General features: G+C 55.3%; 4 protein-coding genes across 20 annotated transcripts in view; 2 read left to right on the top strand and 2 right to left on the bottom strand.

The window, feature by feature from the left end:
- Window positions 1-9,493, bottom strand: part of DDB2 (damage specific DNA binding protein 2) — a 39,701-nt gene extending 30,208 nt beyond the window's left edge. For 2 of the 5 annotated variants that reach the window (XR_012001715.1, XM_072758927.1), the window contains exons 1-2: window positions 9,406-9,493; window positions 8,049-8,489 (exon numbers count right to left, since the gene is read on the bottom strand). Coding sequence is in view for 4 of the 5 variants with exons in the window: in XM_072758927.1 (XP_072615028.1) it covers window positions 8,049-8,471 (423 nt within the window). In the remaining variant the exon portion in view is untranslated. Of the gene's footprint in view, window positions 1-5,618; window positions 5,781-7,332; window positions 7,689-8,048; window positions 8,490-9,405 lie in introns of those variants that run through there. The other 3 variants (XM_072758928.1, XM_072758929.1, XM_072758925.1) reach the window with 3 other exon arrangements.
- PACSIN3 (protein kinase C and casein kinase substrate in neurons 3) overlaps window positions 1-14,968 on the top strand; it is a 20,891-nt gene extending 5,923 nt beyond the window's left edge. For 2 of the 8 annotated variants that reach the window (XM_072758945.1, XM_072758944.1), the window contains exons 2-11: window positions 9,836-9,908; window positions 10,159-10,248; window positions 10,402-10,558; window positions 11,285-11,520; window positions 11,638-11,793; window positions 12,797-12,972; window positions 13,125-13,245; window positions 13,407-13,543; window positions 13,943-14,064; window positions 14,473-14,968. In XM_072758945.1, coding sequence (XP_072615046.1) covers window positions 10,195-10,248; window positions 10,402-10,558; window positions 11,285-11,520; window positions 11,638-11,793; window positions 12,797-12,972; window positions 13,125-13,245; window positions 13,407-13,543; window positions 13,943-14,064; window positions 14,473-14,588 — 1,275 coding nt within the window. In that variant the 5' untranslated portion in view covers window positions 9,836-9,908; window positions 10,159-10,194 and the 3' untranslated portion in view covers window positions 14,589-14,968. Of the gene's footprint in view, window positions 1-5,782; window positions 6,070-6,381; window positions 6,466-6,885; window positions 6,986-7,449; window positions 7,624-7,745; window positions 7,973-8,410; window positions 8,494-9,835; window positions 9,909-10,158; window positions 10,249-10,401; window positions 10,559-11,284; window positions 11,521-11,637; window positions 11,794-12,796; window positions 12,973-13,124; window positions 13,246-13,406; window positions 13,544-13,942; window positions 14,065-14,472 lie in introns of those variants that run through there. The other 6 variants (XM_026004053.2, XM_072758948.1, XM_026004052.2 and 3 more) reach the window with 6 other exon arrangements.
- Window positions 14,953-25,994, top strand: ARFGAP2 (ARF GTPase activating protein 2). Of its 6 annotated transcripts, XR_012001712.1 has the most exons (18): window positions 14,953-15,666; window positions 15,836-15,954; window positions 16,482-16,554; window positions 17,092-17,223; window positions 17,311-17,391; window positions 18,236-18,317; window positions 18,623-18,679; window positions 19,349-19,390; window positions 19,758-19,810; window positions 20,255-20,391; window positions 20,493-20,624; window positions 22,414-22,542; window positions 22,621-22,755; window positions 23,741-23,867; window positions 24,007-24,100; window positions 24,210-24,328; window positions 24,784-24,923; window positions 25,487-25,994. XR_012001712.1 is itself a non-coding variant. In XM_072758922.1 (17 exons), exons 1-17 carry the CDS (start codon window positions 15,595-15,597, stop codon window positions 25,487-25,489), a joined length of 1,587 nt encoding a protein of 528 aa, XP_072615023.1. In that variant the 5' UTR covers window positions 14,953-15,594; the 3' UTR covers window positions 25,490-25,994. The 6 variants fall into 6 exon arrangements, 4 of the variants coding, with proteins under 4 accessions (XP_072615023.1, XP_072615022.1, XP_072615024.1 ...); XR_012001713.1 differs by lacking the exon at window positions 19,349-19,390; XM_072758922.1 differs by lacking the exon at window positions 24,784-24,923.
- Window positions 24,781-26,205, bottom strand: part of CSTPP1 (centriolar satellite-associated tubulin polyglutamylase complex regulator 1) — a 199,975-nt gene continuing 198,550 nt past the window's right edge. The window contains exon 8 of the mRNA XM_072758949.1: window positions 24,781-26,205. Coding sequence (XP_072615050.1) covers window positions 25,947-26,205 — 259 coding nt within the window. The 3' untranslated portion in view covers window positions 24,781-25,946.

The following is a 26,205-nucleotide window of genomic DNA, read 5'->3' as shown; positions in this document are numbered from 1 at the left end:
GCCTTTGGCCCAGGGCGTGATCCTGGGGACCCGGGATCGAATCCCATGTCGGGCTCCCAGTGCATGGAGCCTGCTTCTCCCTCTGCCTGTGTCTCTGCCTCTCTCTCTCACTGTGTGCCTATCATAAATAAAAAATAATTTTAAAAAAGATTTTATTTATTTATTCAGACACACACACACACAGAGAGAGAGAGAGAGAGAGAGAGAGAGGCAGAGACATAGGCAGAGACAGAAGGCTCCATAGCAGGGAGCCTGATGTGGGACTCGATCTCGGGACTCCAGGATCACACCCTGGGCCGAAGGCAGGTGCTAAACCGCTGGGCCACCCAGGCATCCCCGTCTTAGAGCAAATCTTAGCACCTCTCTGATTCTGTTCTCTCTTTGCAAACTGGGAAGAATTAGGACTACTGGATAGGGCTGTTGCAAGCCTTGGGTGCCAAAGGGCTGAACACAATGCCTGCTATGCCTTGGACACTCCACACCTAGTCCTCTCAGGTCCCCCTTTGCCACCTTAGCCTGCCTCACCTCACAGAGCCCCCAGTCTGAGGTTGAGTTACATGGTGCCGATACCTTCCTTTAGCTCTTGGGTGATGTCCAAAATGTTGCCTAGCCCTGCCTTCTTGACACCCCCCCTTGGACATCTCAGCATTTCAACCTACTGTATCCAAAAGAGAAGTCTTGATTTTCCACTCTCCTCCTGCCTCTTTCACATTTCTACTGTCTCAGTAAATGGCACTTTTGAGTCGAGACTCAAGGTTAACACCGGCGAATCGTTTTTGTTTTATGTTTAAACTTTTCACCTTGACAGAATTTCAGACTTGCACAGAATTGCGAAAAGGTTACAAAGAATTTCCATATGCTCTTCCCTAATTTCCTGGATGTGACATCAGATAAAAATACAATGATCAAGATGAGAAAATTTGGGGGCGCCTGGCTAGCTCAGTTGGTAGAACATGCTACTCTTGATCTCAGGGTCAAGAGTTCAAGCCCCACGGTGCACATAGAGTTTACTTTAAAAAAAAAAAAAAGATGAGAAATTTAGTACTAATGGCACTAATGTCTAATCTACAAATCTTATTCAAATTTGGCCAAGTGCCCCAGTCATGTCCTACTCTGGTCCAGAATCCAATCCAAGATCACAGGTTGGGATTCATTTTGAAATGTACCTCTTCCTTCCCATCTACATTTAACCCATCAGCAAGTTCTCTTGATTCCTTCCCATGGCCACTTCTTCAATCCTTGTACTCGGCAGCTGTACAACCACCACCCTACAACAAGCCCCTATCCCTGGTACCTGAATGACTGAAACCATCTACTAAATGGTCTCCTTCTTTTTGTCTCCCTTAGAGAGCCACAGGGTTTTTGTGTAAAGGGCTTGATAACAAACATTTAAGGCTTTTCTGGGCATGCAGTCCCACCGCAACCAGTCAACTCTGTCAATGCAACGCAGAAGCAGCCGTAGACAATATGTAAACGAGTGAGCATGACTGTGTGCCAGTAAAACTTTATGGATACTGAAATTTGTCCTTAAAACCTTCACATATCACAAAAATATTCTTTGGATTCCTTTCAACTGTTTAAAAATGTGAAAACCATTCTTCGCTTGTGGGCGATCCAGCCTACTGTTTGCTGGTGCCCTGTTCTAATCTACTCCTCGCACCACATCCAGAAAGACACTCTGTCACTCTTCTGCTTAAATTCTGCACTCAGAATAAAACAAAGCCTGCAGTGTTCGGGTGCTGCCCGCCTCTTACCTCACCCTCGACCTCTCACTCTCTCATTCACCACGCCCTACCCACTCTACCTTCTTTCTCAGAAGGTCAAGTTTCCATTTCAGGGCCTTTGCACACATTAGTCCTTTAGTATAGAATGCCCTCTCCTGACATCCAACCTTTCCTGGGTTCCCTCTTTACCTAGCTAACTTCTGTTTGTCTTTGGGGGTCTTTGGGCCATTTTGGGGTAGAGAAGCTGAAACCTCCTGAATGAAATCTTCTCTGATGCTCCCCTCGTTGAAATCATGCTCTCTCTCTTCTCTCTTAGCACTCCATCCTAAATATTTTTCCTTTAGGACACTTACCATGATTTGTAAATATGTATGCAGACCTTTATTTGGTTTTAGTCAAAAGTCCTACGAAGTCAAAGAGTGTGTCTGCTTTGCGTTGTGGACTAAGCACCTAGCCTCATGTCTGGCAGAGAGGGTGTTCCTTGAAATAAATGGATCCTCCACCAAAACTCCTCTTTGGCCAATAAGGAGGGCCCCAGCAGACTTCAGGGAAGGGCCTGAATGAACCAGGGCAGCCTTCCTGAGCAGAACCCTCTGCCAACTGAGCGGATACCTGGGCTGTGCACTGGCGGCTCGTGGCACCTTCCAAAGAATCCGCCCCGGGCAAATTCCTGACCCTGGAAAAGCTTTCTCTACAGGCCCCACGGAAGCCTGCTATGCATTTGTACTCTAATGCTATCCATCTGCTGTTCGTCCTGCCCAGATCTGCTTCCCCCACCGAGGTTAACCCCTCTCAAAACTCAGACCAGTTTCTCTACCTGGGGTTGCCTGAGATCTTAAAAAAAATAGCCGTTGAGCAGAATACTTTACTCAGCTGCCCGTCAGGAATGCTGGGGCAATGTCCAGAGGCCATGAAGAGGAACACAGCAGCCTTCCAAACAGACAAAGCCTGCTTGCTCTCTGGGCTGCCTGCTAGAGTTTTTTGGATAAATTGATAGCCTCTCCCATGCACATGTCCCACTGCCTCTAAGATAAAGTCTGAACTACAAAGCCCACCTTGCAAATCTTTATTAGAACTGTCCAATACAAAAAAAAAAAAAAAAAACAACTGTCCAATACAGGTGCCACGAGCCACAAGTCCTGTCAAATTTTTAATTAATTACAATTAAATTGACTTAAAAATTCAGTTCCTAAATTACAAGTGTGAAATGAAATAGCTTCAGGTGGCTAGTGTGGTGCAGCTATAGATCATTTCCATCACTGCAAAAATTCTATTTGACAGCTCTGTTTCAGACAATAAGACCCACTCGTGATTTCCTAAAAACTCCTTGATTATACAATTTACACATAACTATGCGTTCATTGATAATTTTCTAACACGACAAAAATCTCTTTTACCAATTCCAGCCCTCTACATAGAGATAGCCACCAAAATGAGTTTTGTATATATCCTCTGAATATTTTGTATGTTCTGCCTTTTGTTTTTTTTCATTCAACAGTGTCTTAGAGCTCTTCATATAAGAACACAGGTTGGGGGGGCCTGGGTGGCACAGTCGGATAAGTGTCCCACTCTTGGTTTCGGGTCAGATCATTATCAAAGGATCATGAGATCAAGCCCTGCATTGGGCTCCACATTCCACAGAATCTGCTTGAGTTTCTTTCTCCCTCTGCCTTTCCCCCCTGCACTCTCTCTCTCTCAAATAAAGAGATCTTAAAAAAAAAAAAAAAAAAAAAACATCTTTATCTACCTTGTACTTTAGTTGCTGCAGAGTTAGCCATAGCTAATTCTATGAATGAACTCTAGGTTATTCAATCATTTATTTTTTCCTCTCCTGCACATTGGTGTTTATTGTTATTTCCAAATCTCTGGTGTATATATAGGATTGATTCTTTATTTATTTATTTTTTAAAGATTTTATTTATTTATTCATGAGAGAGAGAGAGAGGCAGAGACACAGAGAAGCAGGCTCCATGCAGGGAGCCCGATGTGGGACTCGATCCCGGGTCTCCAGGATCACGTCCTGGGCCGAAGGCAGGCACTAAACTGCTGAGCCACCCAGGGATCCCTATTTATTTATTTTTAAAGATTTTATGTATTTATTTGAGAGAGAGCAAGTACACAAGCAGGGGGAGGGGCAGGGGGAGAAGCAGACTCCCCGCTGAGTGGGGAGCCTGTTGTAGTTGTTGTCGGGCTTGATCTCGGGGCCCTGAGATCATGACCTGAGCCGAAGGCAGATGCTTACTTAACTGACCGAGCCACCCAGGAATCCTTATACAGGAATTTTTAAATGGCCAACATGGCCAGTGGGCCACTCTGAGTGGCAGGGCCTGGGCCCCACCACCCTGTCCCTGGATGGAATCCCTGGGCTGGGACCTCTAGGCACTGTATGGCCTATGCACCTTGGTGACCTGCCAGCCAGCAGTCTCCTGGTGGACATTGGTTTGCAGCTTTCTCTTACAGCAAACAATACTACATGCAAACATCCTTGTACCTTTTTCTGCACTTCTACACATGTTTGTCTAGGGTCAATTCCAAAAAGTGAAATGGCTGGATCACCAAGTCCTAGGCTAACACCTCAGAGGCTTGGCACACCCTGGTGCTCCTGCCTCCAATGCCTCCTCACATGACTAATTCCAGCTCATTTAGATCAACCGAGTATCATCACCTGGTGAAAGGTGGTCCCTTCTGGCTCTGTTTTCCCAAAGTACTTCTTATCCACACTGTATCATTATCCTACACTTAAGACTGTGCCTTATTTATCTTGTACCTAGCATAGTACCTAGCATAGGGTTTAGCATAGAACAAAAATTCAAATGATTTCTCAACTGGATGACTGAATGAATAAATAAACAAATAAAGGTACAGTGGTTAGGACATTCCAGAAACTCAAGGTGAGTGAGTCTGTGTGTCGTGAGCTTGGGCTTTGGACCAATCTGCTACCTACTGCCCTGAGCCAGGCTGCCTCTCTAGGTTGCTGTCTATCCAGCCCTCTGACCTCGGGTATCTCATCTTGAACTCTGTTCAAGTTCGGTTATTGCGCTGATAGAGCCAAGGTCGAGCTTCCTTGGAGTATGCAGGGGCTCTCTGGCCACAGAGCATAGAAATCTGAGCCCCTGGACAGCACCAGCAGGGGGTTGGCTTTCCAAAGGCAGCTCTGTCTCCTTTCACCTTTGAAGCAGCTCAGCATGCTCTCTGGGTTTTGGTTTATTTTTTCCCCCTACAGTACCTTAGGGGCAATTAAAATCAGCTGCAATATTTCTGCTTTCTCCAGATTGGAATCTAAGGGAAGCCAGATGCTTTCCACTCCATATCCCCTTCTCCTTGTGATCTGAGGAAGAGCCCTGTTTTTTGAATCTCTCTCTGGCCTGGCTTTCCCAGATGCCAGTCTGGCTTGTAGCCTTTATTTTTAATGGGGTTTTAATAGGCGGTTCCTGCAATTAATTTCATTCTTGTGTTTTCACACTTTCTGTCTGGTGCCTAAAGGCCCCCAGGCACTAGGTGGGATGTTAACTGATTTAAAATAATACAGAACAGTATAGCTGTCATTATACATTACCCCAGCTCCTCTCATTTACAGCTTTTACAGTCATTAATTAGCTGGGGCACGTGGTCCATTTGGAAGGTCAGCCGGGTCGGCTGTCATGTTTCATTGAGTTAGAAATATGGAGAAAAGTGATTTTTTCATGCCCCGACAGAGACTGGGTGTTGAAACTGGTTTCAGAAGTCATATCCTGCCGGGTGCACACCCTGCGAGCGCCAAGGCCAGGATCCACTACTCAGGATTTGCCAAACGCGCGGCGTCCTGGATGCACACGACTTCACACACGCACACGCACCCACGAGGACGGGAGAGCAACTCCGTCCTTAGCAGCGAACTCTACCCCCTGAAATTACCCTCGTCCATTCTCTTCAGGGCCCTTTTGCATTTCATGAGCGGATTTCTCGGCATAAACAACGCAGCACCCAGCGATGCGTCTCGGAGTCAGAAACATACGTTCGCTATTTTTAAAGCTGCAGCGTAGAAGTCCGCGCGCACGCACTCGGGCTCCTCGGGGAGCGGTGGTGGGCGGGGAGCGAGGACGGAGACTACGTGCTGGGGAGGGAACAGCCTGGCCTCCCGCTTCCCCGAGCGCCAGCGCCGGCCCCCTGGGGGCGCGCTCCTCCGAGCACACTGGGGCTCCCCGGTCCCCAGCGAATTGGCGCGCTCGGGGCTCGCAGCGCCCGGGCGGCGTCGGACCTGCCAACCCGCGCCCCCTCGCCCCCGCCCGGAGGAGGGCTCGGCCGCCGGGTCCCCTGGACCAGGAGGGATCGGGAGGGACGGAGAAGCCAAGCAGGTGGCGATTAGGTCAGCCTGGGAACATTCTTGGGCCGCTCCAGTGGATATAAATAACAGACAGGCAGGCTGCGAAAAATCCCGGGGTGGGGGCACAGGGGGTGGGGCAGAAGGGACTTCTTAAGGGTGGGGTGGCAGCGTGGCGACCTGGAAAAATCTACCAAAGCTGGTGACTGACACAGTGGGTGGAGGGGCGAAGAGATTTAAGAAAGAAAGGTTCGTGGTACAAAATCTGGGAATAAGAGCACGGAGGGGAGGAGCTCGTGCCCTTTGCCCCACCCCCACCGCGTCTCCCACCCGGTGCTCCGAATGCGCCTCCAGATCGGCGCGCAGGGCTGTGCTTGGAAAGGGCACGGGCTTTGGAATCCGGGTCGTGCCCGACTACAGATCCTTTGCAAGCGGCTGAAGGTCTCTGAGCCTCAGTTTCGGCATCTGTACAATGGGAATCCTAATGCTTAAAAGGAGGTGGTTTGTGAGCCTCGCCGGAGCTAATTTATAAGAAAGCTACGCTCAGCAAAAAAAAAAAATGCAACGCAGCGTAGCCCCCAGGCCTCCGTCCACGGGTGCGCGGGGAGGCCCGGTCCCTTCCCGCTTCCACGGGTCGCCCAGGCTCTGCAAAGGCCGGGAGGGGCAAAGCCGAAATCTGACTCCCTTCACCCGCGCGGCGCCACCTGGGGGGCCGGCCCTGGCGCTTCTCCTGCTGGAGCCGATACCCCACGGCCGGCGCTCCGGGAGCCGCCGGTCGCCGCGATGCCCGCAGCCCCGGCGCCCCAGCCTCTGGCGGGTGGGGTTGGGGCGCAGCGGCGAGGAGAGGGCGGGGCCGGGGGCCGGGCTTCCCGGGGGAGGGCCAGGCGCGCTCCGGGAGCGGCAGGACTCCGGCCGGAGCGTGGCCGGACCCCTACCCGCCGAGACGCCCGGGAAGGACGCGGTGAGTGCTGCCTGGGCGGGAGCCGCGGGGAGGCGGCGGCGGGAGCCGCGAGGCGAGCCCGCCCTCCTCCCGCGCCTGAAGTTTGCAAAGGGACCGACTCCCGCCCGGGAGCCCCCGGCTACCCCACTCCGCGCTAGGACGGGAAGAGTGCCGCCCAGTCGACGCCGCGCTCCCCGCAGCTTCCCAGGCCGGCCGAGGACGGGGGGCGTCGGGGCTGGAGGGCCGTGCCGCCTCCTGGGGCTCCTCAAAGGCCCCCAGACGCCCTGGGGCCCCCAAAGGGGCCCCGCTGCCCGGACCCCTCGCTCTCTGCAGAGACTCCTAGTTCCCGGGCGGCTGCCCCCAGTCACCTTCTGGAGTTCGCGGCCGGGCTGGCCCAGACAGGGTGCGCCCCCTCCCCTGGGCGGCGATCGGCCGGCTCCACCCCCGCCGAGACCAAGTTCAACAAGTTTGGCCAAGAAAGTCCTAGAGCCTCCATGGCCAGGCCTGGCCCGGCCGCTCCGCGTGGGCTCCACCGGCTCCGAGTTGTGCAGCTCCGGGCCGGCGAGGGGGCCCGGTGGGTGGGCGCCGTCCGTACGGCTGAGGCCAGAGACGGGCAGCCCCCGGGCTCCGAGGTCCGGCGTGGAGGCTCCGGGTTTGGAGTGCGTCATCAGGGAGCAGGCACCTCAGGGGGCCGGTCGGGTTTCCAAAAGTGCCCCTTTGTTATGCCCCTCCCTGGCCCTGCCTCCTCCCCTTTCCCTGCGCCACCCCTTCCCCCACCCTCGGCGGCTCTGGCTGCTGGTTCCAGCCGGGTTCCAGCCGCTCCAGCCTAGGCACCCCTCTCCCCTCTCCCAGGGGGCCGCCCACATCTGTGCCTCCACACCTCGGGGCCGGGGGGGCCGGGAGGGGCTGCTGGCAGAAGCCCTTTGGGCGCAGCCTGTGACTCAGGAGGATGGGCAGGGCAGCCTGGCAGTGCTCCCTCCCAGGGGCATGCTCCCGGCTTCTGGGAAGGTGGGGGCTGGTCCCCGCTGCCCGTGGCCGCCCGGGGTACCTACCTACCTTAGGCAGGAGAGGGGGTTCTTCCTACCTTGGCCTGGGCTGGCTGTGAGGAGCCCCTGCCAAGCCCCAGCAGACTTCTGCAGGCCCAGTAGGTGCTGGCCGCCTGGGCTGGGAAGCACTCATTTGCCTTCTGAGCTCTCGCCTGTGGCAAAGCGGGTTCTGGGGACCCCAACAGGGGCCATGGCATGCAGGACCCACCCCCATAGCTGTGGGGCCTGGCTGTGCCTGGGACTCGGGCTTGTGTTTGCTCTGGGAGGCCGGAGGGAGCAGTGCCAGCCCTGCACACACAGCTCGCTCTGTTCTGGGGCCAGAGAGAGGGAACGGGTGGGGGGCAGCTCTGCGGGGAGGGAGCCGGAGGCTGGAGCAGGCAGGGGGCCCAGGCCCCTGGCTGCCTGACTGGGACAGCTCCGAAGGCCCTGTGATTTACAGCTGCAGCTCTGTTTCTCTCCATCTGGTTGGCAAGTCCTTTCTGGGTAAATGGGGCAGACACAAGAGGAAGCAAGGTGAAGTGCTGAGGGCCAAGGTGGGCCAGCTGCTCTGGTCCCAGGCCCCTCTGCTGCAGGCCTCAGCTCTCCCTCCTGTTAGTTTAGGGCTGGATCCCACTGGGGCCAAGCTTTCTCCCAGCTGGTACAGCCAGCAGGTTTCCCGGCCCTGAGGTGCATGTCATTTGTTTCTGTATTCAAATATTAACTCCAGTGCCCGAAGAAACCCAAATGGACCCCTCTGCCAATGACTGGGGACAGATCCTCTTTGATGGGATACATAACATATAACCTGACTGAGGGTTCACAGGGGCTGTGTGAATGGGGATGGGGGAGTGGGGTCAGAGAGACTATAGAGACGATGCCTCAGTTTGAGTTTTGAAGGATGGATGGTGGTTTGTCAGTTTGGAGGGGAGCAGTGTGATCGAGTGCTGCTTTGGAGGCAGCGGGCACAAACTCTGTCCTCATGGACCTGGCGGTGTCCCTTGGGCTTACTCAGGGGAGGAAGCGGTTTCCTTCTAGGGGCTTGAATCAGTGCTAGGGACAGCTAAGCTGCTGCCAAGAAGCAGGAGGGGAGTGGCTGCGTGCCACTGTGTCCTCTAGCTTCTGGGGTGGTGGCTCTGGGGTTGGAATCTCCTTGCCCTCGTCTACAATTCTGGAGCATGCGCTTACAATTGGCTGGTTGCCTGTCTGACTCCCCGGTGCTGCCCCAGACTCTGTGCTTTTTGAGGGTGGGGCTCCGTTACTCATGACCCATGGAGGCGTGTGGGCCTCAGTGCTTGCTGTGGGACAGGATGGATGTCCCTGATGACTGTCGGGCCCCTCACATTTCTTGCTCATTGCCTGCTTTGAGTCTTAAACCAGCCCTGGCACAGAAAACCTGGAGGCAGAGTTTCCACTTACCAGGGAGCCGAGGCTTCCTTAGGAGAGGACAGTAAAATGCACTTGTTCAAGCTTCTTGGCCAAGATCGGACTTGGGCCTCCTGCTCCCAGTCTTCTCTTGCCTGCAAAGGGAGTCACTGGAGTGTGGCCGGGCACCCTCTGCCTCGGCCTGGTCTGGTAAAGGGTTGCCATGTTGTTCAAGGAAAGGCATCAGGGCCCGGCGTGGGCAGGTACCCTCCCATCTCATCTGTGGGGGGGGGGGCAGTGGGGCCCTCTGCCCACCAGCCACCCCCGCCTGCCACCTAATCCCTAGCTGGATCGTGTGACCCGCCTGGCATTCTCCTGGCTGGAATCTGGCGCTTCTGACAGCAGCTGCTATATCGGGGGAGCCGGGCACCGCCCTGGACGCTCTAGGTTCCTGAGCTCACCCCCCCCGCTTTGCTTTTGTCAGCTTCGAGGCAGAATCACGGTGGCAGCTTTGAGAGTAGGACATCCAGGTCTCTGCAGTGATCTCTAGGTCCCAGGTAGGTGAGGCTGGGGCTGGGGCAGGTGGGCAGACTCAGGGCACAAGGAGAAGCTTTGAAGTGGCCCTCCTTTCCCCTATCCCAGCCCGTCCTGGGAACCTGCCAGACACCCCTCTCTGTGAAGTCCTAGCTCTGACCGTTCCTTGGATGGTGGGGATAGCAGTGGGGATGAAGTCCAGGGAAAGGAGAGGATCTTCTCCCCCCAAAACAGTATGTCCGACTTCCCTGCTTACCCTTCTGCCCTCCACAGCCCCAATCCGCCACCATTCCGTGCTGCGGGGACACCATGGCTCCAGAGGAAGACGCTGGAGGGGAGGCCCTAGAGGGCAGTTTCTGGGAGGTGAGCAGCTGGGTCCTAGGTTTGGGGGGGTGGCACTGAAATGCCCACTCCCCTCTGGGCCCAGCCACCTGTTGAGGGAGTTGCCTCACTGTCAGACCCAGCCTGGGAGGGGGCTTCTCCCCAGCGACCCCACCTCCCTCCTGTCTACCCCAGGCTGGCAACTATAGGCGGACTGTGCAGCGGGTGGAGGACGGGCATCGGCTATGTGGGGACCTGGTCAGCTGCTTCCAGGAACGGGCCCGCATCGAGAAGGCCTATGCCCAGCAGCTGGCTGATTGGGCCCGCAAGTGGAGAGGCACCGTGGAAAAGGGTGAGCCAGCGCCCGGGCCTAGCCAGGAGCAGAGGGCCACTACGGGTGAGATCAGGCAAGGCAGCTCCTTTTTTGCACCTCTTATGGAAAGTTCCATGATTCCATGTATGCCTTCCCCTTGAAGAGTGAAGAGCTTCCCTGGTTCTTCTTGAAAGTTGTGCTGTTTAGAGTTTCCAAAGTATGGTCATGAGTTATTTGGATATTTGTAGCAGCCGTATGTTGGAGATAGTCCTGTTCCACCCATTTTATAGAGGAGAATCCAGAAGTTCAGAGAAGCTAAGTGACTTTCTTGAAGTTACACGGCTAGGAAGAGCTGAAGCTTGAATCCAGCCTTCTGACTCAGGAGCTTGGGATCTTTCCATCCTAACAAGCTGCCTTCCTTGAGGATGGATGTTTGTTCTTCCCTCTGAGGCGATAGAGTGTGGTGGTTGATGCCACAGATTTGGATTGAATCTCAGCTCCACTTGTAGCTCTTTTGCTTTGGGCACTTCACTTTTCTGGGTCACTGCTTTGCGCCTGTTATTGATCGTGACATTGGTTTCATGGTGGGGGATGAGGATTCGGTGAGATCTCGTATATCTATAAGTAGCAGCAGACCTCTTTGTGGTTCGTCTTCATAGCCACCCCCTCCATGCCCGGCACCCAGAGCAGCACCTAGTGAGAGGGGGTGGTTGGGCTCGTTTCTGGTGGCATCCCGGGCCGGCCCAAGCCCATGCCTCCCCGCAGGCCCCCAGTACGGCACCCTGGAGAAGGCCTGGCACGCCTTCTTCACGGCGGCTGAGAGGCTGAGCGCGCTGCACCTAGAGGTACGGGAGAAGCTGCAGGGGCAGGACAGCGAGCGGGTGCGCTCGTGGCAGCGGGGCGCCTTCCACCGGCCCGTGCTGGGCGGCTTCCGTGAGAGCCGGGCTGCCGAGGACGGCTTCCGAAAGGCCCAGAAGCCCTGGCTGAAGAGGCTGAAGGAGGTGAGTTTGGGAGGGACCAGGCATGGGCCCCTTCCTGAACTGGCCCTGGGGCTGGAGTGGGTTTGAGGGGCCCGGGGCTCGGCGTGCGGGGTCCACATTTGTCCCCACGTGTGCCAGGTTGAGGCTTCCAAGAAGAGCTACCACGCGGCACGGAAGGAGGAGAAGACGGCCCAGACCCGGGAGAGCCATGCAAAGGCCGACAGCGCCGTGTCGCAGGAGCAGCTGCGCAAGCTGCAGGAGCGGGTGGAGCGCTGCTCCAGGGAGGCGGAGAAGGTGCGGAGCGAGCCGGCAGGCGGGTAGGCGGGCGTGCCTTCCCCGGCCCCAGGGCCCAGGCGGCCCAGTCCTCATGGGCCACCCACTCTCCAGATCATCATTTAAAAGAGGAGCCTGTACCCAGGGAAAGCGGTTCAGTTTCAGGCATTGGGAGGATCTTAGCTGATCTTAGCGGCTGAGGACACCTTCCAGCTCCCTTCCTTCCGCTGTGTCCCCCCTGGGGCAAGCTGTCGCGTTGCTGGCTCTGCTGGAGCGAGCGCCCTCTTCTCCAGCTCTGCTCATCTGCTGCTCAGTTTCTTTTTTAAGACTTTATTTATTTATTTGAGAGAGAGCAAGAGAGCACAAGCAGGGGGAGTGGCAGGCAGAGGGAGGGGGAGAAGCAGGCTCCCCGCGGAGCAGGGAAGCTGGTTGAGGCTCCATCCAGGACCCTGAGATCATGACCTGAGTTCGAGGCAGATGCTTAACCAACTGAGCCACCCCGGTGCCGCTCTGCTGCTCAGTTTCTACCTCCTCCATGAAGCCTTTTTTGATTTCTCTCTACCCCCCCCCCCCGGGGGGGGGTCGATCTTACCTCAATCTCTACCTTCACTCACCAGACTCTTTTTTTTTTTAAGATTATATTTATTTATTCATGATAGATGTAGAAAGAGAGAGAGAGAGAGAGAGAGAGAGAGAGAGGCAGAGACACAGGCAGAGGGAGAAGCAGGCTCCATGCCGGGACCCCGACGTGGGTCTCGATCCCTGGACTCCAGGATCGCGCCCTGGGCCAAAGGCAGGTGCTAAACCGCTGAGCCACCCAGGGATCCCCACTCACCAGACTCTTAAAGCTGCTGTCCCTAAGCATCGCCTGCCCTGTTTGGATGCTGGGGTATTGGAGGGCAGGAGCTGGGTCTGCAGCCTTGTTGCCGCTAGTGTCTGGCCCGGGGTCTCACTCAGTGAATACTTGTGGAGTCCCGAGTGGAAGACAGTCTTGTGCTCACCAGGCCCCTCCACTCCCACCCAGATGAAAAGCCACTATGAGCAGACGCTGGCAGAGCTGCATCGCTACACCCCGCGCTACATGGAGGACATGGAGCAGGCCTTTGAGACCTGCCAGGCCGCGGAGCGCCAGCGGCTGCTGTTCTTTAAGGAAATGCTGCTTACCCTGCACCAGCACCTCGACCTCTCCAGCAGTGAGAGGTATGGCCTGCGAGGTGGGCGTGGAGGTCTGGGCTAATGCTGGGTCTGCTCCATCTCTCCCAGGCTTGGGCCAGGTGGAATGAATTTGGTGAGGGGAGGTCCTGGGGGGCGGCCCAGGGCTCCCCAGGCTGAGGCTGTGCCTGGGGCCACAGGTTCCATGAACTCCACCGAGACTTGCATCAGGGCATCGAGGCAGCCAGTGATGAAGAGGATCTGCACTGGTGGCGCAGCACCCACGGGCCAGGCATGGCCATGAACTGGCCGCAGTTCGAGGTCCGTGTTCCAGGCTGGCTGGGGGGCTGGGAGGTGTGGTGGGCTCAGCCTGGACCTCAGGAGGGAGGCTAGGGCTTGCGATGAAGTAGGTGAAGGTCTGAATGGCTCTGGCTGCCACCACAGCCTGTAGCCCAGCCTGACCCTAAGCACTGTCCCCACAGGAGTGGTCCTTGGATACACAGAGGACAATTAGCAGGAAGGAGAAGGGTGGCCGGAGCTCTGATGAGGTTACTCTGACAAGCATCGTGCCCACAAGAGATGGCGCTGCACCCCCACCCCAGTCCCCGGGGTCCCCAGGGTGAGAGCCAGAAACCTGGCTGTGGGAAGGAAATAGCTCGTCCTCTGCCCTGCCCACTTTCCCTCTGTCTCCCTCCCTTCATTCCCCTCACACCTGAAGTGGGTTGAAAATTGGTGCCAGGAACCTTAGGAACCTACTTAGTGCTTGTAATGATGCCAGTGTTTGCGGTGGTTCCCGCACTCGCGCTCACCTACTGCTCATGTCAGCCCTGTGTGGCGGGAAACGTGCCTAGCTCACGGGCATGTGTGGCAGAGGTCAGACTGGGATCTTTCAGCACTTTCCCACCCGCCTCTCCCAAGCTGCTTCTGGAGGGCGAGCCCTTGACCCTGGGTCCCAGGCTCTCCTCCTCGAGGTGGTCCTCGTGCCCTGATCAGGCCGCTTTCTGTCTCCCCTGTCTAGCGGTGGGCAGGATGAGGAGTGGTCAGATGAGGAGAATCCTCGGAAGGCTGCCATGGGGGTGCGGGTACGGGCGCTCTACGACTACGCCGGCCAGGAAGCTGACGAGCTGAGCTTCCGAGCAGGTACCTACCCTGGGGTACCCACCAGGGGAGCCCTCTCCTGTTCCTTCCCAGGCTTCAGCCACTCTCTCCCCTCCTTTACATCCGGAGCAAGGGTGTGCAAAAGGGAAGCCTGCTGCCTACTTCCTAAGGGCCAGATGTTGGATTCTTAAGGATGCTCTGGGTTCAGCCCCCGAGTGTCTGCTCTGAGCCCTCACCTCCCTCTCAAAGTCACCGGTGGTGGGGGCCTGCTTAATGCATTCAGGGTGGGGGGGGGTGACTTGCTGACTTTGACCTCTCTTTGCCTGAGGCATGTCTCTTCTCCTCTCTGGTTTTCCTACAACCCGCACCCCCCCCCCTTGGTCCTTGACCCAATTGCAGTTTCGGGGCTGGGCCAGGGCAACTGGCAGTGACTAATCCCTCTTCCCCCAGGGGAGGAGCTGCTGAAGATGAGCGAGGAGGATGAGCAGGGCTGGTGCCAGGGCCAGTTGCAGAGTGGCCGCATTGGTCTGTACCCTGCCAATTACGTGGAGTGTGTGGGGGCCTGACCTCCCCTGACAGCCCCCCTGCAGTGTTTCTCCACCCTGCATCAGAGCCCAGCTTCTTTTGCACAGCTGGACCCAAGGGCCCTGGACCATGGTGCCCCTGCTGCCCCTCTGACCACTGAGGAGGGAGGAAGTCCTGGGACCCAGGGAGGGGAGCCGCCTGCATCTACTGAGTCTAGGCTGAGGGGAAGATGAGGAGGTCAGAAGGTGACAGAAGGGCTCAGGGGAACATGGGCCTCTCCAGGAATGGGTGGGTCTCCCCAGAAGCTGTGGACCCAGTTCCTGGTCTCAGTGGGGTGGTCTTGGGGTGAGTGTAGTCCTGGGCTAGCAGCACTCTATTGTGGCTTGTTCTAGTGTGTATTAAACTTGGAGGAAAAAAAAAAGCCCTGTGAGGCCTGTGTGCATCTTTTCTGGTCCTCCACCCTTGCCGGGCTGCAGAGAGCATCTGGAGAGAGGCCTTGAGTGGGGAGCTCGGTGGGTGAAGGTCCGCCCGCGTGGCTCGGCTCTGGAACGTGGGGGCCTTAAGCTGGGGGGGTACTCCAGGTGGGGCTTAGCGCGAGCCCGCCCTCGACGGAGGCTGGGGACTGAGTTCTGGGCTGGACAGGAGCCCAGCACCTTGTCTTCCCGTTCCGGCCGGCGGGGCCGAGAGCGCCGGCTAGAACGGTTAATCATTCCTCGGCCACCGGGAACTGCCCGCAGCCTCGCAGCCCTCGCCACCTGCGGGGGTGGGTGGCGGCGAGCCTCGGGGCGGGAGGCGGGGGCGCCCGCGAGCCTCCGGCCGGCGGGTGAGCGATCGCTCCGCCCGGCGCCGCGCGGGGCCCGCGCGCTCTGCACACGCGGGGGCGGTGGCCGCCCCGACTCGGCCGCGCCGGCCGCTCATTGGTCCGGACCCGGACAAGCCCCGCCCCCGGCTGGCGGGGGCTCGCCGGCCCGGCGCCCCGCCTTCGCGGCCGCGGATTGGCCCGCGACGGGACCCGTCGGTCGCGCTGGTGTCTGGGAAGGAGAGAAAATGGCGGCGGAACCGAGCAAGACCGAAATCCAGACGCTTTTCAAGCGGCTTCGCGGGATTCCGACCAACAAGGTGCGCGGGCGGGAGGCGCGCGGGGTCCGGCGCCGGCGGAGAGGGACCCCCCCGTCGGCCCTGGGGCCTGAGGGAGGGAGAGGGGCGGGCGGGGGCCGTCTCCCTGGCGTGGCTTCGCCCGGCCTCGACTCGGGGCTCCTGACCGTTGGCCCACCGCCTCCTCCCCCAGGCCTGCTTCGACTGTGGCGCCAAGAATCCGAGTTGGGCCAGCATCACATACGGTGTCTTCTTGTGCATTGACTGCTCTGGCGTGCACCGCTCCCTGGGCGTCCATCTCAGCTTCATCAGGTGGGGTCCGCGGCAGCTGTGCTTCCACCCGGCCGGCCGGGGCTGTGTGCTCCGGGACGGAGAGCGGCCGCCTCGCCGGGACTCGGCGAGGGAGGGAGCCGCCTGTGTGCGCCCCTTGCCGTGTAGGCGGCTTGCGTCCGCGTCTAGCGCAACATTTCCTCTTTTCCTGTTGGTTAAACTTAACACTCTTGTTAGTTGCGGGGAAAAGTTAGCTGCATTGACCTTGTTGCTGATGGAGCACATGTCTGGAGTGAGACTGACCGTCGGTAAGGGGAGAGGCAATGCCAAGCTTGAGTGCTTGAGAATTCGACCTCCTTTCCGATCTGGACAATAATTAGTACTCTTTCGACTAGATAATTGAAGAGCAAACCTTTTACGGACAAGGGAGAGTGCAGGAAATAGGGTGGTGGCTGATTACTGTTTCCTGGGCATCTACTGCAGCCCGAGGCCAAATGACAGGTGTGGGTCTGCCAGGGAAGCGTCTTCCTGGTGTCTGCCTGTGGGTGACACGCAGCCCTTGCACACAGGTCCACAGAGTTGGATTCCAATTGGAACTGGTTCCAGCTGAGGTGTATGCAGGTCGGCGGAAATGCCAATGCGGTAAAGCTCCTTACCATCCTCCCCACCCCCATTCTTCTGCTTGGGTTCTAGCAATGTTTTCTTAGGACGCCCTGTTAGTATCTGTTTTCAGAGGTTTTGTTTTGTTTTTTTCTTTGTTTTGTTTTTTTTTTTTTTGGTCTATAGCAACACGGTACACTTTTCTCTATACTTGGAGATTGATTCTTCTCAAGTGGGTTTGGATTCATACTAAATCAGACACATGTTCTTCGGGAAAGGCCAAGGGATTTGGGGCCTCCACAGTCATCCAGATCTTATGAGCCTGGATGAAGGATGGGCATAGTGGACGGCAGGCTGTCCTCAGGCAGCGTTGAGAGAGAGCTGAGGTTCAGTCAGTTATCTCAGAGGATGGGAGGCCATTTTTTTTTGCAGGGATTTCTGAGGATCTTTACCTCTGAAAAACTGCTGGCGTCAGTAGGGTGTATTGTCAGATATAAACAATAACTGGGCTTTTACAAGGGGGTGCCTCTTTTGCTCTGGGGAGTCACCTGTAGCATGCTCTCCTCCCTTGCTCTCCAGACAGCTTTCTTCCGCCAACATGGATGTACAGCCAATGATGCCAACACCAAATATAATAGCCGAGCTGCCCAGATGTACCGGGAGAAGATCCGGCAGCTGGGGAGTGCAGCCCTGGCCAAGCATGGCACTGATGTAAGTGTGTGTTCCTCGGGGCTGAGGTAGTGGGGTGAGTAGGAATGTTCAGAGGCCCATGTTTCAAAGGTGTCTTCTTCTTTCTAGCTTTGGATAGACAATATGAGTAGTGCTCCCAGTCACTCCCCAGAGAAGAAGGACTCTGATTTCTTCACAGAACACACTCAAGTGAGTGCCCACAAGGAACGCTTCACATGATTGTTGCTGGCAGGTGGCTTACTTACCAAGGTCAAGGCCTTCTGTGGTCATGTGGCATGGAGTCCATTCACCTTGGTATGGCTCCTTGGACAGGGAATGTCTATAGCTCACTGCTGGGTAGGCCCAGAGGTTTCCTCCTCCCCGGAGTAGATGTGCAGTGTGGTCCTCCTTAGGAATGGACTCCTATAAACTGGGATAGTAGGCAGGAGGAGAAGCTTCTTGAGAGCTCAAGAGGTGTCAGGAGCTCCAGACAACTTTTCCTGGATTCTTTCCCCATAAGAAAGGTACTGTGGTTGGGACAAGGAAAGGAGTCCCTCCCCAGCAGCCCACCCCTAGGAGGAGGTTTCCTGTCGACTGGCACTGGGTGCTAAAGTCAGACTCTCTTAATTTGAATTCTTGTTCTCTTCTTAGCATTTCTAGGATGGTGACAGCACTTAACCTGTCAAAATCTGAGTTGCTAAAAGAGGCTATATCTACCTTGTAGGGTTGTCAAGATCATTAAATGTATTTATGCGTGAAAAGCCTTTAGACTTGTGCTTGGCAGGTGGTAAGTGCCCAATAGTAGTTGTCATGAAATTAGGGGGATGAGCTCTGGCTCTAAGTACATAGTGGAGGGGTGGAGGTGGCTGCTAATTTCCTATTTCTTTTTTCCATAGTCAGTAATAGCAGCTATACTTTTACTCACTAGTCTCCAGTTTTTTTTCTCATGGGCTTGGAGGAAGGCCTCATACCCACTAGGTACCTATAGGTTCTTAGTGTTCCTTGCCGGTAGAAGTGGCTCATCAAAGCTTCTGTGATCTGGCTTCTTTTTCAGCCCCCTGCCTGGAAAGTACAAGCCCCCGACCCAGCAGAGACCCAGCAGCTGACCCCTTCTACAGAGATCAGTAGTCTGGCACGTGAGTTCAGTCCAGATTTCAACCAAGGGCCCTGGTGTTGGCAAAGGACTTGGTCTAGGAAGGGGACACCTGGCTAAGGGGATTGGAGTGAGTGAGTGCGTGTGTGTATATGTTCCTATATTTCTTGGTGAGCTGTGATTCATTTTAATCCCTTGGAGGAAGTGGTGGGTGTTTCTTTTATCTTTTGGTGGCCTCAGCAAGCTGAAGAAAGCCAGTCCTTCCTACTCTTATCCCATCATTCCCCTTAAGGGGAAGTCACTGCAAGCTTTGTATCTTATATCTAAATTCCACTATTGCATCCACAGAGCCAGAGCACAGCCCCAACATGGACCTGCTTGGCACCTCACCCAAAGCCTCTCTGGGTCAGTATGCCACCTGACAGGTGGGGGGTGACTGGGAGAGGGTGGGCCTCCAGGGCTCTTTTCAGATCTTCTTCTGCCTGGTTATGTGGACTAAGGCCTCAGGAGTCAAGCATCTGACCTTTCTGGAGTGGGGACTGGGATTGGGTTTGTGGCTGTAGCGTCAACTGCAAGGACTTTAGAACCAGGCCTTTTGAATTGATAAACCTGGTAGCTGGTGTACGAGGCCTGGTGTCTGCCTCTGTATGTGGAGCTGGATCTAGCCAAAGTGTGGGGAGGCCAGTATGAGACAGGACACCTAACCCTGGAGTCTGAGGCAAGATTGGCCTCTCTGGTCCATTTCACCAGATTAGGGTGCAGCTCTCACAGCTGAAGGCAACACTGTCCTTTCTCAGCCTGTCTGTGGCCCTTCAGTTGTTTTTAAATTCTCCTTAGTGTTTTTAAGTCTTGGTTCAATGTTAGAACAGTCTGTTTGCTGGCCTTGGTGGTTCTGTTGACCCTTGGGGGTTGGGGCAGGAAGCTAGCAGAATGATTATGAAACTGAGCCCATGGGAAGGCTAGCATGGTTTAGCCTAAAGTGAGGCCTCTCAGAATGATTTTGGTCTCTGGGCTTGGGAGCTATAAGGAGGCCCTGGGGTGGGCCCCTTGTTAGCCACAAGTTTTTCTCTCTAGAGTCCATGTATCTGTCACCTAAAGGGGCCCTTCCTGCCAGAGGTAACCAACAGCTGCTCGGGGAACCCAGCCCCTTGCATGCCAGTTCCCTGCTGAAGGAGCTGAGGTTGATATTTAACATCTGCCTCCTGCTTCGTGTTGGTTCAGGGACTGTGACGGTCTCTGGTGCTTTGGGTTTAGTTCTTGTCTTAGTCAGCTGGGAGTCAGGAGCCTTGCCTAACCTTGTTTGTCTGTCTTTGACTTGGGCTATGCCGATGCCATTGGTTGGAACTGGTGGGTGGCAGCCTTGCCTTCCTCTGCCTGGAGCTGTTTTTTGTAGAAGTTCTTGCCAAGAAGTTGCATGGTACAGACTGAGCTGCTGCCTCTGACCTCCCTTTGTCTTCACTCTTGCCCCATCTTTCTCACACAGAACCGAGAACCTCCCTCATTGGCAAGAAGAAGCCAGCAGCAGCTAAGAAAGGGGTAGGTGGAGAGAGGCAGTATGGTGGTGGTTAGGAACTGGCATCAGCTTGACCTGCCACTTGCTGGCTGTGTGACTTTGGCAAAGGTACTTCTCTGAACCCTATCTGTGAAAGGGTTGTTAAGACGACTGTTGTTAAGGGGCTCCAGGGAAGAGTCCGTGTGATTGTGCACGTCAAGTGCCCAGTGCATACTGGGCCTGGTCAGCATTACCTGCTGTTTTCAGGCTCTGAAGCATCCGCTGGCATTGTGTGAGCCACCTCCTGCCCAGCTCCAGCAGAACCACTGTTCTCCCTCATGACCATGCTGGCTGGGCTCCTATTTTTTACCCTAAACTTTAAGAAGAAATGCTTCTTTTGTGGGTGTGGCTAGAGGACCCACGCTTGGGAGGGAACAGAAGACTTCATGGTTGTTGGCAAGGCCTCCATCCCATCATTCTCCTCTCAGCTGGGTGCCAAGAAAGGCCTAGGGGCCCAGAAGGTGAGCAGCCAGAGCTTCAGTGAGATTGAGCGGCAGGCCCAGGTGGCAGAGAAGCTCCGTGAGCAGCAGGTGGCGGATGCCAAGAAGCAGGCTGAGGAGTCCATGTGAGCGTTTGCCCATGGGACCCTGGCTTACGTGGCGTTGGGTGGGCAGGGAGGACGGGTGAGGATGCATGCTGGCCTCTGACACATTTATTCCTTCCCAGGGTTGCCTCTATGCGCCTTGCCTACCAGGAGCTCCAGATTGACCGTAAGAAGGAGGAGAAGAAGCTCCAGAATCTAGAAGGGAAGAAGCGAGAACAGGCAGAGAGGTTGGGCATGGGCTTGGTGTCCCGCAGGTGAGGCTTGGCTCTGGGGTGTGGCAGGGAAGTGCCACTGTTCTGGGAGCCACTGCAGATTCTTCCCAGCAGTTTGGGTTTTGGGGCTCAGTCTTTGAGGTGGAACAGATAGATGGCTTTGCTTATTGTCTTGAAGTGCCTAGTGTAGTGCTGGTCACAGAGTAGGTGTGTGCTCACCGTGTTTGTTAAATGAAACAAACACAGGATTGGGTGCTTTTTCAATAAACCCAAGAGGGTATGGTGGTGTTGCTTAATGGGGGTGCTAACAGCGTTTCGGTGGGACATCTGTTTATTTTTTTAAGAGCTCCCTGAGAATTGCAAAGATCTTAGCATCCCCAGTCCACTAAATGCCAATGCTGCCAGGCATGCTAACATGCAGAAATGCCCCTAGACCATGCCCTTTGGCATTGACAGTGCCCTTCCTGTTTCATGACCACTGGGTTTGTGTTGCTGGTTTTCTTAAAAGCAAAACAAGGACTGCAAACCAGTTCTCTGAACTATTTTGTTTGCTCTACACTAAGAGTTGATATCTAAAGATTTCGGTAACACTAGACTTTTGATCTCTTAAAAATCAGAATATTGGACAGCACCAGGGCCAGCCATCGTGGCTGCGGTGGGCTTGTGAGCTCCACCACTGGCCTTACCTGCTGAAATACAGCAGTCCTGGGCAGGGGGTATTACTGTGTCCTTTTTATAGGTGAGAAAATGGACTTAGCAATTCAGCAACTTGCCTGAAGGCCACAGATCTCGTTATCGGCACAGCTAGATTTTGAGTGTAGAATTGTTGATTCCAAATTCAGTATTTTGGGCCTTAATACTCTACTTCTCTGAAAGAGGACACGGCTGGCTGGTCCTGCTTTATCTTTTCAGAACATGTGCCAGTTGGATTTAAGTTACGCTATTTATTTCCCCACCGCTAATCAGGGAAACCTAAAATCTTAATCCCGGAAAGGACTCTAGGTCTCCTCCCTTTCCCTGTTTCGGTCACAGGAATTACTGGGTTAAAGGGTCTGAACAATTTTTTCAGCTGGTTGGTTCTTTTTTGCAGTGCAATAGAATCTTTGACTTAAACCCAGCCTACCCTTCCTAAAACCCTATTGTAAGACATTCACTCCTTGGGCTTCTGCCCGCTAAATGCTGTAGATATTTTGTAATGAGTTTATTGAAGCGGTGTTAACTGTTAAGATGCCTCTGTGGAGCGTGACATGGGAGGATGTCGAGGCCTCAGGAGTTAGTAGCACCTGCCCAGCTCTGTCTCTTCTCCCTGGGAGACCAGACAGCAGCCCCAGGGATTAGTGCAGACAGCCAGGCTCTGTACTTTGACAAAGGTAGGCTGAGTTGGGGGTTAGGAAACTTAAGACCTCTTCCTTTGATGCCATTAGACTCTTCCTGGTTCTGGGGCATTTTGCATCTTTTCCATGTGAACCTGTCGCTCTTGGCGAAGGATGTGGCTCATAGTCTGTTGAGTTTTTAAGGACAGAGCGCACTACCATTTGGCGCACATCATTGTTAACATGCCAGCAGACAAGCAAACAGTCCTTGGCCAGGGAAGCCCTACTTTGAGAAAACAAAGCTGATGTGTGGACAGTTGAGGGTGTCCTCCGGCCCAGCCAGGCCCATGGTGCTGCCTGCTGGGTCTGGCCCTGCCCTGTGTGTGCGGCATGAGGGGAAGGCTCTGGGGGGCGCCCAGTGGAAGAGAACCCAGATTTCCAGCAGCTGGGCATCTTCTCTTGTGTGGTGATGCCTCTGCTCACCCCTGCTCTTGGGCCGGCCCCACTTGTCTTCACAGCTCTATCTCTCACTCGGTGCTGTCGGAGATGCAGGTGATTGAGCAGGAAACCCCAGTGAGTGCAAAATCCTCCCGCACGCAACTGGACTTGTTTGATGATGTTGGTACTTTCGCCTCTGGACCCCCAAAGTAAGGCTGTCGTTGGGGTGTAGACTTGGCCGCCAGTTCCTCATTCAATTCTTCTAAGCTACTCTACTGTCTCACTAGGTACAAGGACAACCCCTTCTCCTTGGGGGAAAGTTTCAGTTCCCGCTGGGATACAGATGCCGCCTGGGGTGTGGACAGGATGGAGGAGAAGGAGCCAGAAGTGACCATCTCAAGCATCCGGCCTATTTCAGAAAGGTGGAGTGGGCTAGGGCAGCACTGTCTGGTAGGATTTTTCTGTGATGGGAACATTCTGGATACCTGCACTGTCCTGTGGTGGCCACCAAGTATGTGCCTACTGAGCTCTTCAGATGTGGCTAGTGCAGCTGAGGAACTGACTATTTAATTTTAATAATTTTATATAGTCACTGTGGCTGGCAGCTACCAGATTGGGTAGTGTAGAAATCACACTCTGGTTTGAGCTGTGCTTAATCATCACAGAAGGCTTATTAGTAGCTTCTTTTGTTCAGTATCAGTTCCTCTGGCAAGAGGGGCCCAGTCATGCTTCAGTCCTGGAGACCCAGGGATTGTGTGTTTCTGGCCACCATGTTATGTTATTTAAGTTTATGTTAACCTGGGTAATGTTTGATGAATTACCTGCAAATCATTTGTAAAACGGGGGTATGAGTAGTCCCTTCACACGGTCGCTGGAAGGATTAAATGTAACAGAACTTACAAAGCAGCTAGCCCAGGGTGTATGCATGTCAGCAATCGGTAGGAGCGACCATATGCCGTTATGTCCACACTGGGATGCTTTTGCCAGTCAAATTGCCAGGAGAATAGGTATAAACTCAGGCAAACAGAGACATAGGGTCACTCTAGTGTTAGGCCAATTGTAACTTGGAGTAGACTGGCAGTAGTGATGGAGAAGGAGCCAGATGTCATAACATCCTGGGTGAAGCTCTTGTGGTTCAGGGTAGAGGACTGGTGCCCTCTAGACTGTGTCCACGCTGCCTGGTGGAGGCAGTGTACACTCTTTTGTGCTTTGGCTTTGGTGTGGAGAAGAGAGGGGCCTTGTCCAGGGGAGAGGGTTGCGGAGTCCCAGAGCCACAGCCAGATGGGGCCATAGTGAGTCTCCAGAAGGCCACTAGCACTTTTCTCAGCTTCTGTTAGTGATGGGTTTAGTAATATGAGGCTCTGATAGCGATAGAAGGATCAGAGGTATCCCACATCCATCCCTCAGAGTCACAAACAGAAGGGAAGTGGAAAGCCGGAGCTCAGGCCTTGAGTCCAGTGAAGCACGTCAGAAATTTGCAGGAGCCAAAGCCATCTCATCGGACATGTTCTTTGGGCGGGAGGTGGATGCTGAGGTAAGTAGCATCGTCCAGCCTGAGCCTGGAGGCGGCAGGTCGGGGAAGAGCTTCCTCCTTCCCATTGCTTTAGGCTTCAGCACCAGGGTATCTCGGCTGGGCCAAAAGATCCCCAGGCCTATCCCTTTCTTCACCGCAGCATGAAGCCAGGTCTCGACTCCAGCAGCTCTCGGGCAGTAGTGCCATCAGCTCGTCTGACCTCTTCGGGGACGTGGATGGGGCTCATGGAGTAGGTAGGGCGCCAGTGGTAAGGTGCACACCGGTGGAACCTGTGAGCAGAGCGGGGCCTGGGCAGGGCTTGCTGCAGGGGGTTCTGAGCCACCCTTTCCCTTGCTTTTACAGGTAGTGTATCCCTGGGCAACGTGCTCCCCACAGCTGACATTGCCCAGTTTAAGCAGGGCGTCAAGTCTGTGGCCGGGAAGATGGCTGTGCTGGCCAATGGTGTGATGAATTCTTTGCAGGTGAGGCTGGGGCTGCTTGGCCTGGGGCAGGAGGGGAAAGTGATAGAGTCCTTGGAGCTTGGCCTTCACCACACCCAGACACTGCTGCTGGGTGGACCCGGGCCTGAGAGCTTTTTCTTTTCCTGGAGGGGCAGCTTTTGAGCTCGGTACCAGGGCTGGGCCACTCCCTAAGATGATGCCGTGTCCGCACTGATTTCTCCAGCCTTGTCTGTGACTTTAGCTCCTCTTCCCCCTCCCCAGCCTCAGGATCAAGCAGGGCTAACCCCCCCCCCCCCCCCCCCCCCCCCCGCCTTGGGATCCGGCCACAACCCCTCTCCCACATCACAGTAAAATATAAAACAATCTCTGCCATGCTCAGATAGGTGCCCGACTCCCCAGAGTCCTGCAGGGGCATGTGGGGGATGCTGCTGCAGGTGAGAGACTTGGGACTTGTTTTTTTCTTCCCCCACGTCCAGGATCGCTATGGTTCCTACTGATCCAGGCGCCACGGCGCAAGTGAATGGTGGCAACAGCAGCAAAACCCCCATGATTCCAAGGCCAGGGGCGCTTGCCTTGTGGAAGCTGGGGAGGAATTGTTACTTTATATGTGTTGTGTGTGAGTGGGGTGGCCTTTGAGGATCTCGGGTGAGGGGGATGGGCGGTTCCAGCCTTGACCTCTGCCTGTACACTGATCCCTTTATTGTCCTCCCCTCGCACGCCCTCCCCTGCGTGCTGATTATTGTCCTCTGGTCCTGCCCTGCAAGCTGCTGCTCACTTGTCCTGCCACACTGGGAGCGAAGGGAGGAGTTCCCTCAGGCGGGCCGATTCTGGGTCCAGCCCTTCCCTAAGTAGGGAAAGTGAGAAGTATAAGGCTTTCTGCTAGCTCTAGGATCCTTCCAGGTTGTCTGGGGTTTGGTCCCCATCCTCTGGAACCAGTGGGCAGGTCCAGAAAGAGTTCTGCTGTGGATCAGCCCCCGGGGGAGGGAGGCTCTGGACTTGCTGCTACTCCTGCTCCAGCAGGCTCTTATGGGCGCCCGGGGTGGGGGTGGGGTGGGGAGGGAGGACCTTTGTCTGGGCCTTACTAAGGGCTAGGAACTTGACCTGCTACCTAAAGGTTTCATTTGGGATCAGACTGGAGGCCCGAGTGATCTTCTCCTGTCTCACCACCCCTTTTTACAGTGATCACTTGAGGGATACTTCTCCTGAGTGTCTCGGAGTCCTTCCATACCATCCATTGTGGCGCACAGGACCCTCTGTCCCTTCTTCCCTTGCTTGGTGGCCATGGTGGGTCTCATCTGCCCTGTGCCCTGCTCTGGATGCTGTGAGCGTAATGCTGGCCAAGGAAGCAGAGGACATAAGGGACAGAAACAGGCTCTTGGGGCTCAACTTTCTCCTTCTGTATCATCCTGGTCTTGGGCCTGGACAGCACCACCAGTGAGTGCTTGAGGCACCCACTGGGCTGCAGGCCTTGTCCCCTGGCCGTGCGCTGTGGCCTCCTCGGTGCCATCTTACCCCTGCTGTGCTGCCCACTGTGGGGTGGGGGTTGGGCTCTCAAGCAACACGGACCCTTCTTCCCTCGCCCCTCCCCCAAAGGGACGTGACTTTCTTTCTGGACTGTTTGTATTGAAACAGAGTGGTGTCAAATAAAGCCTCGACAGGGCCCTGGGCCACTGTTGGTCTGAGTGAAGTGGTGTCCTTTCTGGATCCTGCCTCCCTGCCCAGTGCAGGTCCCTGGCCTCACTCCCTGGGCTCCCACCCATACGGGCAGGGTGTCTGGTGCTGAAGCTGAGGGCATGCTCTCCGGGGCCTCCAGCTTGTCTCTTCTCTGAAAGCCAAAGGCCCCTGGCTTCTCGGCCCTGTGCTGCCGCGAGGTCCGGTGCAGCCTCGACCTCACCACC

The sequence above is a fragment of the Vulpes vulpes genome, chromosome 5 (assembly GCF_048418805.1).
Source record: "Vulpes vulpes isolate BD-2025 chromosome 5, VulVul3, whole genome shotgun sequence".
In the NCBI taxonomy this organism is placed as follows: domain Eukaryota; kingdom Metazoa; phylum Chordata; class Mammalia; order Carnivora; family Canidae; genus Vulpes; species Vulpes vulpes.
This window is presented reverse-complemented; position numbering and strand designations above follow the sequence as displayed.